A 17257-nucleotide genomic window follows, 5' to 3' on the forward strand; every position below is an offset into this window, starting at 1 on the left:
TGAAGGCATATTGCCATGAATGAGTCCAGGTGAAGCTCTGTGACAGCTCATTGATTTCATCTTCATCATTTGAATGTGCATGAAAGAGAAATGAACGAGAGGTAAAAGCTTTCTTTGTGGGGCTTTTTCCTGTGGATGAAAGATATTCATTACACCAGTCAGCCCTTTGACACTTTATACATGTGCTCATAATGTGCATTACAGTCAAACTGCAAAAGATATTTGAGGCGTCAGATATGAGTTGTGTTCATGCCTGTATTTCATCATGTAGATAGGACCTGCTTTTAAGGTTTGTGGACCTACACGTGTCACGCCTTTATTCGTTCCACCTTTCTCTCAGCTCCTTCACCATGGAGGCTACGGCCAAGTACGACTATGAAGCTACAGCCGGCGATGAGCTCAGCTTCAGAAAGGGAGAGCTCTTGGTGGTGAGAACACACACACACACACACCCCCGCACACACACACATACACGTAGTTCCTATACTTTGTGTCTTCAACAACATAGCAGACGCCCAAGTTATGAATAGCTCAGTGTGTGAAAAGCATTCAAATTGCGGACTGCTGAGATAAAGAATTTACATTTGTGATGTAAATAACTGTCACCTACGTGACTGGACGTTCAGTAGGCGCTGGGCGAGATCAACAGCACTTTTTAATAGTTAGTGCAGCAGGTTATGAAAATGTGTTGTGAAACTGCATCCTGTTGCACGTTTATGTACAAAGAAATAGCCCACAATGGAAAATAGCAACATATACTTTAAGCTAAATGTAAAATAAAGACCAATTTTCTGTTCGTAAACATAAGGACATATTGTTGTGGGGGGAGACAAAATAATTCTCTGAACGCGCTGGCTTGCAAGTTTTGTTGGGTGTTACTTGAGAAAGTTCACATTAATCAACGGGCCCATATCAGCTCCGGAGAGGACGGCTGGCTAGTTAGCTAGCTAGCTTGTCTATCTCCAGAGATGGCCAGTTAGCTAGCTAGCTAGCTGGTCTATCTCCAGAGATGGCCAGTTAGCTAGCTAGCTCGTCTATCTCCAGAGATGGCCAGTTAGCTAGCCAGCTAGCTGGTCTATCTCCAGAGATGGCTAGTTAGCTAGCTAGCTCGTCTATCTCCAGAGATGGCTAGTTAGCTAGCCAGCTAGCTGGTCTATCTCCAGAGATGGCTAGTTAGCTAACTAGCTCGTCTATCTCCAGAGATGGCTAGTTAGCTAGCCAGCTGGTCTATCTCCAGAGATGGCTAGTTAGCTAGCCAGCTGGTCTATCTCCAGAGATGGCTAGTTAGCTAGCTAGCTCGTCTATCTCCAGAGATGGCTAGTTAGCTAGCTACCTTCTCCATCCCTCGAGCTAGCTTGTCCATCTCCAGATTTAAGATCTCCAAGAAAGAGAACGTGTCTCATGTGATTGTGTCTCACTGTGTCAGATTCTGCAGGCCACAGGAAACTGGTACAAAGCAGAACTCAATGGGCGTGACGGGTTCGTACCCAAAAACTTCATCAACATTCATCTGCCCAGGTAACACTCACATAGAGGCAGAGAGAGAAGCACACAGAGATACATACATTACATACATATATTTCACAATTAATAACCTCAACTAACTTCTAAACTTCATGAATCCACAGTTGAGGTGAATGTATTTTTTATTATTTTTATACATTTCATTAAGTAATGAAAGTGTCATTTCTTTGTCATTGGTGTTACCTATAGTGTAAATTTAAATAAAATAAATAAAATAAATAATCATTCTTTATGAACTTCACTCAGAAATGTTATTTATTTTAATCGACATCTTACATTTGTTTCCAGTGAGATATTCATGACTTGATAGAGAAATGTAATGTTGTAAACATTAGTGTTTTGTTAAATCTAAATTATAACTTCTAATTCTGCTCTGAATTTATTTATTTTTTAAAATCCCATCTATCTTTTTAAAAAGAATGATTTCGTCGTGAATAAGAACCGAGTGCTGATAAGAGCTTCTAGTTGTACTAAAATCCTAAAGTTGACTCTCCCCACCTGCGGGCCGCCGTAGTTCTCTGAACACCGTGTGATGTTCCGAACTGTAAAACCGCTGAGACCTCTTGTCTTTCCCTCCGTGACTCCAGCTGGTACCGGGAGGAGTTCAGCCGCAAAGAGGCCCAGGAGACGCTGCTGACCCGGCCCGAGGGGGCCTTCCTCATACGGGGGAGTGGAAACACAGCTACGGGGGATTTCTCCGTCTCAGTCAGGTGCGTTCAGTGTGTCTCGTACATGCCGAACACTTCATGGTTTCAGCTGATGTGTATGCAGGCTTTTAGAATATCGCAGGGAACTTTGATATTGTGCCGCTGTTCCAAATGTGTTCAAACAATATGACAGTGATTGTGGGTGTCATTACCTTGGGACCTTATTCATGAATAAATATGAATGTTATGTTAGTCAACAGCGAGAGACTAATTCTTTTTTTGAATCGCGTTTGAATGACTTACACACGTGATGATTGTATGTATATAAGATCATTTTGCACGTCAATAAAGTGTTATTTTGTCCTAAAACTGTTGAGCTATAAGACTGTAAAAGACGCGTGATTATGACACACCTGAAGTGGCGTTCAGGGACGTCTCAAGCTGTGTGTTTAACGAGGACTCACCGGTTCTTCCTCGACCCGGCTGATGAAGAAGAGTCGCTTTGTGCGTGGAACAAAGCGAAGTTAGCCAGTTAGCTAGCGAGACAAGCTAACGGCCGAGCTGGTGACGTACACAAAACGTAATGATACAAACTGAGACTTTCTCGACGTGCAAATGTATCTTTTAGATTCATGAGATGATTCAAACAGGATCAAAACATTATTCTTTACTAAATAAGACACGGAGAGCGGGTGTGGGGGTTATTACCTCGCATAGTATCTACTCACTGATCTTGATGGAAAAGGATGAATGAACGTAAATGACACACACACACACACACACACACACACACACACACACACACACACACACACACACACACACACACACACAGGTCCAGTGTGATGCTCTCTGCTCTTCCTTAACTTGGGCCCTTTTTTCATGTTAATGTTTCTAAAATATTTTGTCATGAAAATGAAATAAAAGCATCAAATGATTCACCTTTTAGTTTTCAGAACGAGATTATAAGACTGTTAAGAAGAAGCCGTCGGGTTTCATTTCCTCATCCTTCCCCATGTTGACAGATCTAGAATGTATAAATGTATAAATGTATAAATAAAGCCCGCTCTGTGCTCTCAGACACGCAGCAAACGTGCAGCACTTCAAGGTGCTGCGTGACGGCAGAGGGCAGTATTACCTGTGGTTCGAGAAGTTCCCGTCTCTCAACCAGCTGGTGGAGTATTACAAGAACAACTCCATCTCCAAACAGAGTCAAATATTCCTACAAGAACCGCAACAACAGGTAGGATGAGCGGTGGACTCCACTTGTATCAGTACTTTTTCACACGAGGACTTTATTCTGAAAAAAATGTAAATATAATGATATAAATACAGTGAACAGAAACATGTTAAATACAACAACATGAAATGCAGTCAAAAGAAGTATACAACTGTTAAATCTCGTGATATGAATGATAAATACAGTTAACAGAAGTTTTGTCTTTGTCTTAAAAGCAACGAGGCCTCCCACCGCCTCCCACCGCTCCTCCACAGCCCGACAGCCCACCTGCTCCTGCATCAGGACAGGTACTCCTCAGCACCGTGTGCTTCTTCTTTCAACGAGCCGGCACGATGCTATCAGAGAGGACATGTTTGTCAGCGTTCGACAATCTGGAGGTCTCAGCTCACATGGATGCACAAACTTCATGAACAAAGTGTGAAAGAATGTATTGTAGGTAACGATATGAGAGCTGCATTGTCCGTCTGTGTGATGTGTCTCCTCCTCCTCCTCCTCCTCCTCCTCCTCCTCCAGCACGAAGCCTCCTCCGGGCTGCAGGTCAGAGCTCTGTACGGCTTCGACGCCGAGGAGAAGGACGAGCTGGCGTTCAACGCCGGCGACGTCATCGAGGTGGTGGAGCGCTCCGACCGGGCCTGGTGGAGAGGCCGGCTGAGGGGCAAGACCGGCCTGTTCCCCTCCAACTACACCAAACCCCTCTGAGGGGAGCCGGACCTCCAACACGTCACACGTGTCCAATCCGTCATTGAACTATCAACGAGCAGCTTAGACCTCTGTGTGGGAGTGAAAACACACATATCCTTTTATAATTATGGTTGAATAAAACAGTGATGAGCCTTAATATTGAGAGCGTATATTCACACGTTATTCTCACCTGCCCTGTAAAGAGATGGAATGTAACCGAGTACATTTACTCAAGTACTGCACTGAAGTACAGTTTAGTATTGTACTCGAGTATTTCCATCTGATGCTACTATACTTCTACTCAACTACACCTCAGTGGGAACTGCTGTACTTTCTACTCCACTACATGAATGTCACTGCTACTTGTTACTTTTCATGTCAAGTTTTTTGACGATTAAAGCATTTAATCACTTTATAAAACATTAAAATTGATACACGTTAATGCCTCGGTTATTTTCTGATCATATTTGGATGATAAATGGTGGACGTGTTGCTGGACCCGCTGGAGAAAAGGGAGGCCCGGGAGAACCAGAACCAGGACCGAGAGGGGCAGACTGTCAGACCTGCTGCAGTAACATGAGAGGTTTTCTAAAGAGACTCTGGCGCTCAGAGACACTTCCACTTTAGTCCACAGGGGGCGACAGAGTCAACACTAAATGAAAGTAGTCACATTTTTGAATGGTTGCAACAGAGTACACATCTGGATGAAAAGGCCTCACGTTATGTCACTGGTCCCATGAAGTGAAGTCTGTAACATTCTACTCACTGCAAGATGTAACAATCCGGAAAACTCAACAGGTCCACCTGAACCATCTGGACCATTCATTCATTGTTTTGAAACACTAAAAAGTGAAAAGCAAAAAAAGGATAATGAATACAATGTGACACATTTAGAACTCACTACATATATATACATATATGTATACATGGATAGGATTTCTCAATCATTCTGTTAAGGCTTGTATGGCCTACATATGAAGTTAATGTTTGCTGAATTCATTACCAGGGTTGGTCTTTATCTGACAGTTCCCCGGCATGTCTGCTCAGCACCGGCCAGGAACTAATGCTGCGTTCACGTTACATCTGGAAGTTGGTCATTGTGTCTACAAAATCCCCCAAATCCAGTTTCCTTAAAAGATGAAGTCATTTTATATTTGAATGGTGAGGCTTTGGTACAGATGTCAAACAACAACAGAACATTATGACGTTCTACATTTTACACGTTGGCAGTCTGTGTGTTGTCTTCATTCTAGTGCTATTTATTCCCTTTGCTCTTGAAGGCAGCATGGCTTTATTTCCACGAGCCCCACCTCTCTCCCACCCGGACAGGTAAGAAAACTTTCCCAGCTTTATTTTTTGTTTCTCTATCTGGCGTCACACACGCACACGCACACACACACACACACACACACACACTCAGCGGGTGTTCAGAGTGGGTAACCGCCGCCACAGCCATGGCCGAGTCCCAGCTCCAGTGCATGGAGGACGGCCACATCGGACTCAAAGTCCCGGAGTCCAAACCGGAGTTTTACTACAGCGAGGAGCAGCGCGCGGCCGTCGAGGAGCTGCTCAAGAACGGCGACGGCGCCTTCAAAACGCGCCTGAAAGAGGACAACACGAGAGACTTTCTATCGGCCAGAGAAGTCAAGCTGGTGGTGAGCACCTTCAAAACGTACGACGTGCATGACGATGACGATGACAGCAGCGGCAAAGCAAAGCCGTCCGGGTCGGAGGCGGAACCGCGGGGAGCCGCCGGCGGCACCGACGCGGATTCGGGGGTCCACTCCACCTACTGGCCCCAGATGTCGGAGACCGAGGTGCCGCCGCTGGACATCGGCTGGCCCGGCGGGGGGTTCTTCAGAGGGGTCACCCGGGTGTCCGTGCACACGCACCCGCCCAAAGAGAACGGACCTCACATCAAGGAGGTGGTGCGGCGACTCATCCAGGAGGCCAGTAAGGTGAATACATGACATTAGAGACATAATAATCTTTTAATATTAGCGTTATGAAGACATAATTACAGAGGCTTGGAGGATACAGTGCAACCTTTCAAACCTACATATTTGAGTCTATTATTTGCAGAAATAAGAATGATATAGAGCTGCAACTAACAAGTGAAGTTATAAACAACTAACTTGCAAATGTTCACATTTGAGAAGCTGGAACCACTGACTTTATGTTTCATCTTCTTAAAGAAAAGAGATTATTGTGTCATGCAGGAGAACATAGGCGGGGTGGATGTATGTTTGAGTGGTAAATACCTACACACACACACACACACACACACACACGCACACACACACACACACACAGTAAGTGAAGTGGGTCTGTGTGTTTGCGTTGCCCATCGTAATGTTTGCTCATAGACTGCCGGAGCTCTGCTGAGTCATCTGTTCCGCCTGCTCCCAGTAACACCCTGCCTCCTTCTAAACTGGGTCACTCTCAAGTGTTTATTTCTTACGTTACTCATCTGTGGATTTCCATTTCACTTTCTTCAGAAGTCCCCTTTCTGTTTTTCCTCCCAACCCTTCTTTGGTATTCTGTTTCTTGCTCGTCTTCTTCTTCTCTTCCTGTTTCAAACCTTCCGTACAGAAGCATCGCAGGGGGCGAAACAAAGCCGGCTCTTTTCCCTGGTTGTGAGCTTTCATACAAATGTAAAAAAGCTAATCTAAGTAATCTCAGTCCACACATCTGTGCTTCCTGTTGTGTTGGGCCCACAGCAGGTATACGTTGCTCCTGTAATAAAGCAGCTGTGTGTGTACTAAGGTACCAAAGTCTGTCTGTGTTCGTCAGACAAAGAGAAACAAAACCTCAGCTCGGTTTGCATCTGTGGAATGAAACAAACTGCTTTGTTGTCACTTATCAGAACGGCAGTTATTCTTCGAATCTCACACACACACACACACACACACACACACACACACACACACACACACACACAGGAGGTAACACAAGTTGAGCAACCAGTTCAGCGACATATTGAATGCGTTCTCATTGGTGGTAGTTGTGCTTTGTTTGTGTCTCCGTTGTTGCCCTCACTTGTCCGATCGGCATGTTCTTCCTCAGCGAGACTCTTGAGTGGAAACAAACGGCCTCTTCTGCTCCGCAGAACAACATTTGTTGCACATTTTAAAAGAGACATTTTGTTTCCATGACTCTGCGTTTCAAACAGGGGAAGGAGTCGAGTGACACGTTTCCCAAAACCTTCATCCTCTGCTTCAACACGTCTGAAAGGACGCTCCATGAATCTTTATTCCTGCACATCTGTCATATCTGATTATTGGAACACGCACAATTTATCATCAGCTACTTCAACAATAAAATGGGCAGCTTGCTCTGAATTTCTTTTTAACCCGTTTATTTGTTCGTGCTCGACTCTCTGGCACTCTGGCACCCTCCTCAGGACAAAAGGGAACTCACACAAGACTTCTCCAAACCTGACGAGCAGTTCACTTCCAGACCGACGGCACCGGTGTGCCGAGGACAGCGTAGCGTCCTCAGTTCGGTACAATGCTCCTGATCTGAGGGCGAACACTGACGGGTTTACTGAAATTAAAAAAAGAAGAGAAACATTTCTCTTTAGCTTCGTCGTGTCAGAATCTGGTTTATTGCAAAGTAGGTTTACGCATAAAAAAGGAATGTTTGGTTTATAACATAAACACAGTACGAGACAATGAAAGTGAAAAGAAGGTGTTGCAACAATCAACAAACAAAAGGAAATGACAAAGTATGGAAACATAATTAAAAATACGTGCAATATATCCGAATGAAAATGTTATCATTAATAACAAAATGATCAGATTAGTATTGTCTTTATTCCATCCAACGCTTTTGGATGGAAGGAGAAAGCAAGAGCTGCGTGGAAACATGTCTGAAGATGGATTGAAATCTGATCTCTTGTTGTAAATCAGTGTGTGGTCCGTCAGCCTCACTGCAGCACAGCAGAGGGTCCTACAGCGGCTCCTTCATCCGCTTATAAGCCTCGTTCATGTGGAAGTGCTTCGGTTAGACCGATTACTTTCACCTGCTGCTTTCTTTGTTCTCCGTCTAATAAGACGCTGAAATTCAGGCTTTTTAGTCTTCATGTGTTTTCATTAATGACACAATATGGTTAAAACAAACTCACCCAAAACCAAAGTATATTAATCTACATGCATACAAGTGTATTTCCCACGTTATTGTAGCAGATATTATTGTGACTTTCCCCAGATCATGGTGGTGTTTGCTCTGATGTGCACTGTCAGGTGAGAGACCTCATATAGACAGGTGTGTGTGTGTGTGTGTGTGTGTGTGTGTGTGTGTGTGTGTGTCTTTCCAAATTACGTCCAATCAATTGAAGTCACCTCAGGTGGACTCCATTCAAGCTGTAGAAACACTAAAGATGATCAAGATTCACGCCTGAGCTACATTTCAACCATCAAAGCAAATGTTGACGTTACGTTTCATTTTGTTCCTTTTTAACAAATTTCAAAAAAATCTCTGAAATCCTGTTTTCACTTTCTTGAGGTCTGTGGTGACGATTAATCAGGGAACAAATTCATTTAACACTATTTTTGCATAAGGCTGCAGCAAAACAAATATATTCTCAATACTCAGAAGAGAATTATTTCCGAATGCATTGAATATGATAATAATAATAATAATCTTTATTTATACAGCACATTTCATACAGACTATGTAGCTCAAAGTGCTCTGCATTAAAAATATATAAAAACAGAAAACATTCCTTTTAAATCAATGGAATTGATATGACATGAATATGAATTTTAAAATACTTTGAAACTATTCGTGTCCTCCTGCAGGTGATCGCGATCGTGATGGACATGCTCACAGACGTCCAGATCCTGCAGGACCTGATGGACGCGTCCTGTCGGCGCTCCGTGCCCGTTTACATCTTGTTGGATCACAACGGTGTGCCGCACTTCCTGGATATCTGCTCCAGGATGCAGATGGGCTCACAGCACCTTCGGGTAAGATGTCCTTTTACATAAGAGATGAATTTAGCAGAGACAGGTGGCAAGAGGACGACCACATGTTCAAGTATTGATGACTGTTTGTTTTGATACATGTACCCAGGGCCGCCATTAAAATGATATGATCACTTTCACAACGCGTAGCATAGCATTTCAACCACAAAGTCATTACCTGTGCAAAACCCTCTGAGGTCAGACAGAAGAATGTCGCTAAAGCTCGAAACTAATGATCTAAACTAAAGCGCAAAACTAAAGCTCTAAACTAAAGCTCTAAACTAAAGCTCTAAACTAATGATCTAAACTAAAGCTCTAAACTAAAGCTCTAAACTAAAGCTCTAAACTAATGATCTAAACTAAAGCTCTAAACTAATGATCTAAACTAATGATCTAAACTAAAGCTCTAAACTAATGATCTAAACTAAAGCTCTAAGCTAAAGCTCTAAACTAAAGCTCTAAACTAAAGATCTAAACTAAAGCTCTAAACTAAAGCTCTAAACTAAAGCTCTAAACTAAAGATCTAAACTAAAGCTCTAAACTAAAGCTCTAAACTAATAATCTAAACTAAAGCTCTAAACTAATGATCTAAACTAATGATCTAAACTAAAGCTCTAAACTAATGATCTAAACTAATGATCTAAACTAAAGCTCTAAACTAAAGCTCTAAACTAAAGCTCTAAACTAAAGATCTAAACTAAAGATCTAAACTAAAGCTCTAAACTAAAGCTCTAAACTAAAGATCTAAACTAAAGCTCGAAACTAATGATCTAAACTAATGATCTAAACTAAAGCTCTAAACTAAAGCTCTAAACTAAAGCTCAAACCTAAGCTCTAAACTAAAGCTCTAAACTAATGATCTAAACTAATGATCTAAACTAAAGCTCTAAACTAAAGCTCTAAACTAAAGCTCTAAACTAATGATCTAAACTAATGATCTAAACTAAAGCTCTAAACTAAAGCTCTAAACTAAAGCTCTAAACTAAAGATCTAAACTAAAGCTCTAAACTAAAGCTCTAAACTAAAGATCTAAACTAAAGCTCGAAACTAATGATCTAAACTAATGATCTAAACTAAAGCTCTAAACTAAAGCTCTAAACTAAAGCTCAAACCTAAGCTCTAAACTAAAGCTCTAAACTAATGATCTAAACTAAAGCTCTAAACTAAAGCTCTAAACTAAAGCTCTAAACTAATGATCTAAACTAATGATCTAAACTAAAGCTCTAAACTAAAGCTCTAAACTAAAGCTCTAAACTAATGATCTAAACTAATGATCTAAACTAAAGCTCTAAACTAATGATCTAAACTAATGATCTAAACTAAAGCTCTAAACTAAAGCTCTAAACTAAAGATCTAAACTAAAGCTCGAAACTAATGATCTAAACTAATGATCTAAACTAAAGCTCTAAACTAAAGCTCTAAACTAAAGCTCTAAACTAAAGCTCTAAACCAATGATCTAGTCTGGTAACCGAAGCCACCTGAATCTGGAAAGATAACTGATGTGAATATCCAAACCATACCAGACTAATGTTGTGGATGAAGTCAGAGTAGCAGTAGACTGAGACAATAACATGCACACTCCAGTCAAGTTATGAATCCAGCAAACATCATGGCCTCAAACACGAACTGGCCACTGAACGGTTGTGGTGCAGTGAACCTGTTCGGGGAGGGTCTAACCTATCTGTTGGTACTACGATGACACTGCTGGCTGTGCTGTTTTCCCGTCCGTGGTCTGACTGTGACCCTCTGTGGCTGCAGAACCTCCGAACCAGAACGCTTGAGGGGACTGGCTTCGGTTTGTCCTTCGGCAGACTGCCTGGTTCACTCTGCAATAAGTACATGCTGGTAGACGGGGACAAAGTCGTGTTTGGCTCGTACAGGTGAGGTCTGACTGTCAGTGTCTTTGTCTTTTTAACTGACCATTTCACACAGCACCTGTTTCCACGACTTGGTAATAGAATGTGTTTGTGTTGCATGCGTCGTACATTTCTTATCACGTGAATTAAAGCCAGGGTTGATAATCTTGAGAAACTAGCAAAGAGTGGCTAGATTTATTTTAAATGTTGCCAACTCTTTCCCAATGAAAGTAGCACGAGTTACAAAGGCCAGTAAATCCAGCGAGAAAGGTTTACTAATCGTGAACGCTGAGGATGTCTGACTTTGGCGACTGCTAGCTAATGGAAAGATGTTGCTGGTGTTTAGCTGCTACACTCTCTTACTTTAGCATGTTAGCATGCTAGCATTTGTCTTATTAACAAAGCACAGTTGAGGCTGATAGGAATTGTCACACATACTGAGTCAGAAACCAACATTTTGAACAAATTAAAATGTTTGATGGCGCTAGTAGGGTGTATCCAAAGTCATTAGTCATCCTCTGGGGACCATGAATGTCAGCACAAAATGACATGATAATCCATCCAATAGTTATAGGGGATATTTCAGTGGCATGGTTAAAAAGGAATGACATAGACTACAAACAACAATAATAAAAAGCAATAAAGCTGTAAAGACAACACTCAAGTAGTAATAAAGTGGAATTATCCTTTAATGCTTGGAACTCTCATCGTCAGCATGCCTGAGTGTTAGACGCTTGCTTTTTGCACTTGTTATGTGTTCTTCATGTAATGACTTTGTTGTAAATGTCATGGACCAATGAGGACACACGGGATCTAAAGATCTAACTTGTTGAGCTTGTCTCCGTCCCAGTTTCTCGTGGTGTACGTCTCGTATGGACCGGAACATGATCACTGTGATGACGGGGCAGGTGGTTGACTTCTTTGACCGCGACTTCCGTGAGCTTTACGCCGTCTCTGAGAAGCTGGACCTCTACAAGGAGTTCCACGTCAGCCCACCTGCTGCCAACGTGGCAATACGCTCCAAAGTGGGGACCATACGCCCGTCTCTACCGGCGACCACATCCCGCTTCCAGGTTAGCCTCGGGGATTCACGGAAAGCTGACATCCAGGTGCCTGCGCACAAATACTACAACCCCAAATACGCACTGGTGTTTGGGGACGCCCCACGTCCACCAGAGCCGGGACCCACGAGAGGGTCGGCTCTGGCTGAGGTTGCTGAGGAGATGGACCCAGGACAGCCGCAAGTGGCCACCAGTGAGAAGGTGGACCGGATGAGTCCGCTGCCCAACAAAGTCACGCAGGACAAGAAGGGGCTAGCCGGGTGGAGGCAGACAATTTCCAGGAGGAAACTGTCCAGTAAGGACATTTTGGACAACCTTGGGACGGGCAGTGCGCACCTTTCACCAGGAGGGACCAGTAGGACGGATGAGAACGAGGACAACTTTGAGGTTATCGTGAACTCTCCACCCAAAAGGAGGACTATGAAGCTACCTAAACTGGGCCAGAGGACGGACTCTGCGCAAACGATCAACACAGCACAGGACGATGAGGGTAAGTCAGGAATAAAGTGCTCCAGAATAACCAAAGTAATCCAGTGGTTCACAACCACAATCAGACAATGAGCAGGATAGAAAGGGAGAACTTTGCATTTTTATCCTTATTGTAGACAGAAATACTCCTTGGCTCGGTCATAATCTACAGACATTTACAACAGTGGGTCACACGTTGTCTTTTCTTCTCATATGTCTACAATTCTGGATCGTTATCGGCGAGCACACGAGTCTATGCACCGACCCAATATCACGTTATCGTGTCATTTATCAGATTTACACTACTGAGGAAAAACCACATGTCGCTCGCCATTGATCCGGACATCCTGCCCGATCGGTACCTTTGCATGTAGAACCCTCACCAGAGATGATGATGGAAGCGAGACGACTTCCATCATCATCTCCGGACAAAGACGATCGATGCGTCCAAAATGTTACCATCTCTGCTGAGAGTTGCACATGCTCAGTACCTTATCGGGAAGGTGCTAGCGGAGGTACTTGGTGTCGAGAAGGACAACGTGGTATCAGAACTTCTTCTATATAATATCATATAGTGGTAACATGCCTAGAGACATCCTCTATGGATCCGGACTCATGAATTCCTCATAATCATCTCGTTTATCTCGTTCTAATAATGTCACTGTTGTTGTTTTTCTCAAAGGTGTTCCGGGTCGTCGTCAAGCCAAACAATGCAGCGTGTCCTGAGGTGAAGCACAGAGCGGACTACATTCATAAAGAGGATTACAAAAGGACTTCCATTACACTCACCTCTCACTGTGCAATGTTGCGCGTACTCTGTCCGGCGCCAGCGACCAAATGAATGCACAGTTCTTGCTGCACTGACTCGTGCCGTTTTCATGTTTGGTGCACGATTTAAAGTGGAAGTCAATAATCAATATGCTCAGGGATACATGTTGCCCTGGTGGGGTGCAGAGAGGGTTCACGAGATCGTTGCTGAATGTTGGTGAAACTTGGGTTTTTATTTCTGCAAACAGAGGAGGTGTTCAGGGACAAGAGCATTTAAAGGAAGCCTTTCTCTGAGGTTAAGTCCAGACCAGCAGGGCAATGATCAACGATGGGTCAGACCCTCTGAGAAACCTAAAGCAGGACATCGTGAGGCCTTGATTTCTCTTCTGTCTCTGTCTGACTCTCCAAACCAAACCAAAGGACGGTTTTACAATGATCTACCCGTGTGGTGATGAGGTACTGTGGGCCTTTATATGTGTGCAATACTGTTCTGTATTCTTTGTTGTCAATTATCTGTGAAATAATATTGCACAGTGTTGTTTATTTCAATGTCTTTTTGCCACACTTTGAAGTTGTGGGATCTCTTCTACAGTGTGTTCAATAAATGGTTGAGATTGTCTGAAAACAAACCTAATCACTTCTTTTCGTTGAAATTCGAACTCTTTTTCATTTATTTTGAATTCATGTCATTTCAAACACGAGGCATCACTTTGGCGATGGCTCCACCTGGTGGTGAGACTCAGTAATGCAACATTTCAGATGGAAAAGTGATGATTGCGCTGCACAAACCTGCCGCTAGCTGCCTCCCCTCCCTCTCTTCTCTGGGCCTGTGCTCACAGCTCAGACCTCAGAGAGGAACTGCAGACCTGATGGGAACTCAGGGCTGAGTTGAGGGGGGGGGGGGGATGTGGTGCAACACTAAAACAGGAAGTCAGAGCTGCAGTAGGAAGAGGCGTTGACTCGTTTTTAGACTCGTTTTAGTGACACACAGCAGGCATGAAGACATGTTATTTCCTGTGAGAATTGCATCTTAATGTTCATCCTAAAGCAGAACAGTTGCTGAATGATTCAACAAATTACACCATGAAGTTTACAATCAGTACATCCTAGCAGATCCTTGGTCCAAGACAGGTTTGGAGGAAGCTAGTTTGTGTATATATTTATATATATATATATATATATATATATATATATATATATATATATATATATATAGTTGCTATGACTGTTGTTTCATTAGTAATTGATAGATTTTTTTCAATAAAGTCTGGACCCGCCTCACTGAAATATAATCATTTCATGCTGTTGATACAAACTAATGTCTAAAACATGTATGACGTGTTTACGCTACATGACAATTGATCAAATGAAGAAGGCCAGAGGAAGCAGTTCATAACTTGTTAGTGCAGTAAAAATGATGAAACGATTTTTATTATTATTTTTATTTTTACATTTTATTTTATTTAGTTTCTGAACCACAAAGGTGGTTTAGGTGTTCCACCCTTAAAGAAGCACATCAGCATTCAAACACACACACACTGTAAATATGAGAAACCGAGGTGTGGTCGGACGGTTTCAGGAAGCGTTCACCCAGAAACACAGCTGTCAACTTGCTCTTCAACCCGAGAACAGGATCCAGTCTCTCATGTCAACAAGCTGAAGAATACTTTTTATCAATGAAGTCAAGAGAACGTCACAAACTGACACAATAAAAGTCAGAGCTAAAACATTTCTTTCATAATAATACACTGTACAAATTGCAATAAAATCAAAAGAGTGGTTTTATGTGAGTAAATATATCTATTTACAAAATGAAGCATGGGCAACCGCCCTCAAATGACACCGAACCGAAGAGTAGCGCATCGTGTAGAGCTCTCTTTTCACTCCTTTTTACTGCCTTTAAGCCTTATGACATGTTAGGAACAAACATCTTCCCTTTTTGTAGCGTACAGTCGCTCTGCTGGGGCGTCACATGCTTAATTTGTCTTCCTGATCCTGGAAACTAAATCTTGTGCAGATATCAACCGAAAATCAAGTTCTTGTTGCAGAAGATATATCAACAAATGATTGTGGCTTGTTGCGCTGACAGTGTGAGCAGCAGAAATGAGTCAACGTGTTCACCTTTGACACGGTTTAGCTCAGCCTGTAAAAAGAGAAGTGGAAAGAGAAGTCTCTCTTTTAGCCTCGACGACCACCGTCAGTGTCTGGCCTCCAGTGGCCTCGCTCACGTGTATTGCAGGGTGTTGAGTACAACTTAAGCACCACTGTGGTGCACTATTTTAAATGTCCATAGAGGGCGCCAGACCACTCAGTCCTGAGGAGCTTGGTTTATCACCTTCTTCTTACGGACCGACACCAAGTCGTAGAACGGATCCTTGGTGATACTCGCTCTGTTGGAAGTAAAGAGCACCATTATACAGAGGCTAATGCAGCTTTATTCGTGTGTGTGTATGTGTGTGTGTGGGTTCATAATACTGTCTTCATGAGGACCGATTGCATTGTTAGGATGTTGTGAGGACGTTTTTCCTCACCACAAAAACAAAATATCGGTCGATCTACTGGAGAGTTACTCTTTAAGGTTAGATGCAAAAATGCTTAGGAAAAGAACTTATGTAATAGCGGACCTCACAAGTACAGCAATACAAACAAACAGGACTACGGGGACGCTTGCATGTGTTGTTGCACAATATATTCTCATGTTTCTGTGCAATGCTGCTCTTTGCGTGTAAAATGGGTTTGTGGTCTGACCTGATGGCCTCGATCCAGGAGTCTCTCTCCTCTGCGCCGGCAGCACAGATGGTGTAGGACTGGTGCTTCCCCTCCACCACTCTGCCGTCCGTCTCCGTTTTACACGCCTTGATCTTCTGCCCACGGCTGTTGGGGTTGTGCAGCTCCAGACAGTACTAGGCGACACCAGATATATGCGACGATTACTCTATGAATCCAAAATCTATTGATCTGATTGAAGTGTTACATCCACAGGACGGTCCACTCTTCAATACGGTACAACAAGCTTGTAAACGTGTCGGCTGACAATATCGTACCGGTTTGCGGGGATATGGCACTTCTCTCACACACAGGTTCTCCAGAGGGATGATTCCTCTGGGCTCTTTATCCTGCAGACAGATTAAAGTGAGACGGTCTGGGTCAGGTGATGGATCCATCAGCAGGGTACAAAGTCGGGTAAAAATGTCATTGATGTCACGAAAAGAAAGGAAGCAGAAGAGGTGGAGAACCACAAATTATAACAATTTGTGACACATTTTGATAGTAACAGCTAAAACAAACTACATGATGAAATACTAATGAATCAAAGGTGCACTTTTTGACTTCTAAGATAAAAAAGTCACTTGTATTTTGTCTGTGCCATCTGGCCAACAAAGTTCCCATGCAGTTTGGGTCAAAAACAATGTAGTTATCTTTGCATGCAGTGTAAATGTAAATACTGTGGTCCCTAAACACTGAGACTGTTGTGGATCCAATGATCCTCATGATATTCATGTGATGAGGTCCCATAGTAGCCATTTCATCGTAGTGAGACCATCTTTTGGAACTTGATGTCACTGTATAAAATAACTTGTTGTGACATCCAGGATAATCACAGCCACATGAAACTGTACAACCTCAAACTAAAGACCGAGAGCACTCAGAGGATGTTTGGCTTTCCTGGCTACGATGACAATAAGGCTGTTTCTGAGCAGTTTCCAGCTCGCCATCCGATCACCGGAACGGCCTTTTCTATGGTGTGTCCAAAGATCTTGGTGTGTTAATGTGGCATTTTGAAGGGATATTTCATCATTTTTATCAATTCTCAAGGGGGGGGGGAACATTTTCAAATGTAGCACTAAATCTGTGTATAAATGGTATCAACACAACAATTGCTGCATCGTCTTTTAAGACAATAGGTTATGGGAATGGCCATCATATAATTCCACAATAATGTTCTAAGCTCTTTCACAATCTATGTTCAGTAATTATTAATGATTTTATAATTCATGATTCATGTCGAGCACAACTCGGCACACACTGTTGAGCTGCAGCTTT

At 42.8% G+C, this 17257-nt stretch overlaps 3 protein-coding genes across 3 annotated transcripts in view; 2 read left to right on the plus strand and 1 right to left on the minus strand.

The window, feature by feature from the left end:
* Positions 1-350: 350 nt before the first annotated feature.
* On the plus strand, positions 351-4408 carry grap2b (GRB2 related adaptor protein 2b; the record flags this gene model as incomplete). Its single annotated transcript, XM_079279331.1, has 6 exons — positions 351-428; positions 1427-1518; positions 2112-2234; positions 3252-3414; positions 3627-3698; positions 3925-4408. The coding sequence occupies 6 exons, from the start codon at positions 351-353 to the stop codon at positions 4108-4110; spliced, it is 714 nt and encodes a 237-aa protein (XP_079135457.1). The 3' UTR covers positions 4111-4408.
* A 1069-nt stretch (positions 4409-5477) lies between these two features.
* fam83fb (family with sequence similarity 83 member Fb) lies at positions 5478-13786 on the plus strand. Its single transcript, XM_079278066.1, has 5 exons — positions 5478-6050; positions 8895-9062; positions 10819-10940; positions 11767-12467; positions 13128-13786. The coding sequence occupies exons 1-5, from the start codon at positions 5547-5549 to the stop codon at positions 13169-13171; spliced, it is 1539 nt and encodes a 512-aa protein (XP_079134192.1). The 5' UTR covers positions 5478-5546; the 3' UTR covers positions 13172-13786.
* A 922-nt stretch (positions 13787-14708) lies between these two features.
* cyth4b (cytohesin 4b) overlaps positions 14709-17257 on the minus strand; it is an 11290-nt gene continuing 8741 nt past the window's right edge. The window contains exons 11-13 of the mRNA XM_079278748.1: positions 16258-16329; positions 15962-16116; positions 14709-15603 (exon numbers count right to left, since the gene is read on the minus strand). Of these exons, the coding sequence (XP_079134874.1) occupies positions 15522-15603; positions 15962-16116; positions 16258-16329 (309 nt within the window). The 3' untranslated portion in view covers positions 14709-15521. The remainder of the gene's footprint in view (positions 15604-15961; positions 16117-16257; positions 16330-17257) is intronic.

The sequence above is a fragment of the Melanostigma gelatinosum genome (assembly GCF_949748355.1).
Source record: "Melanostigma gelatinosum genome assembly, chromosome: 11".
Lineage (NCBI taxonomy): Eukaryota > Metazoa > Chordata > Actinopteri > Perciformes > Zoarcidae > Melanostigma > Melanostigma gelatinosum.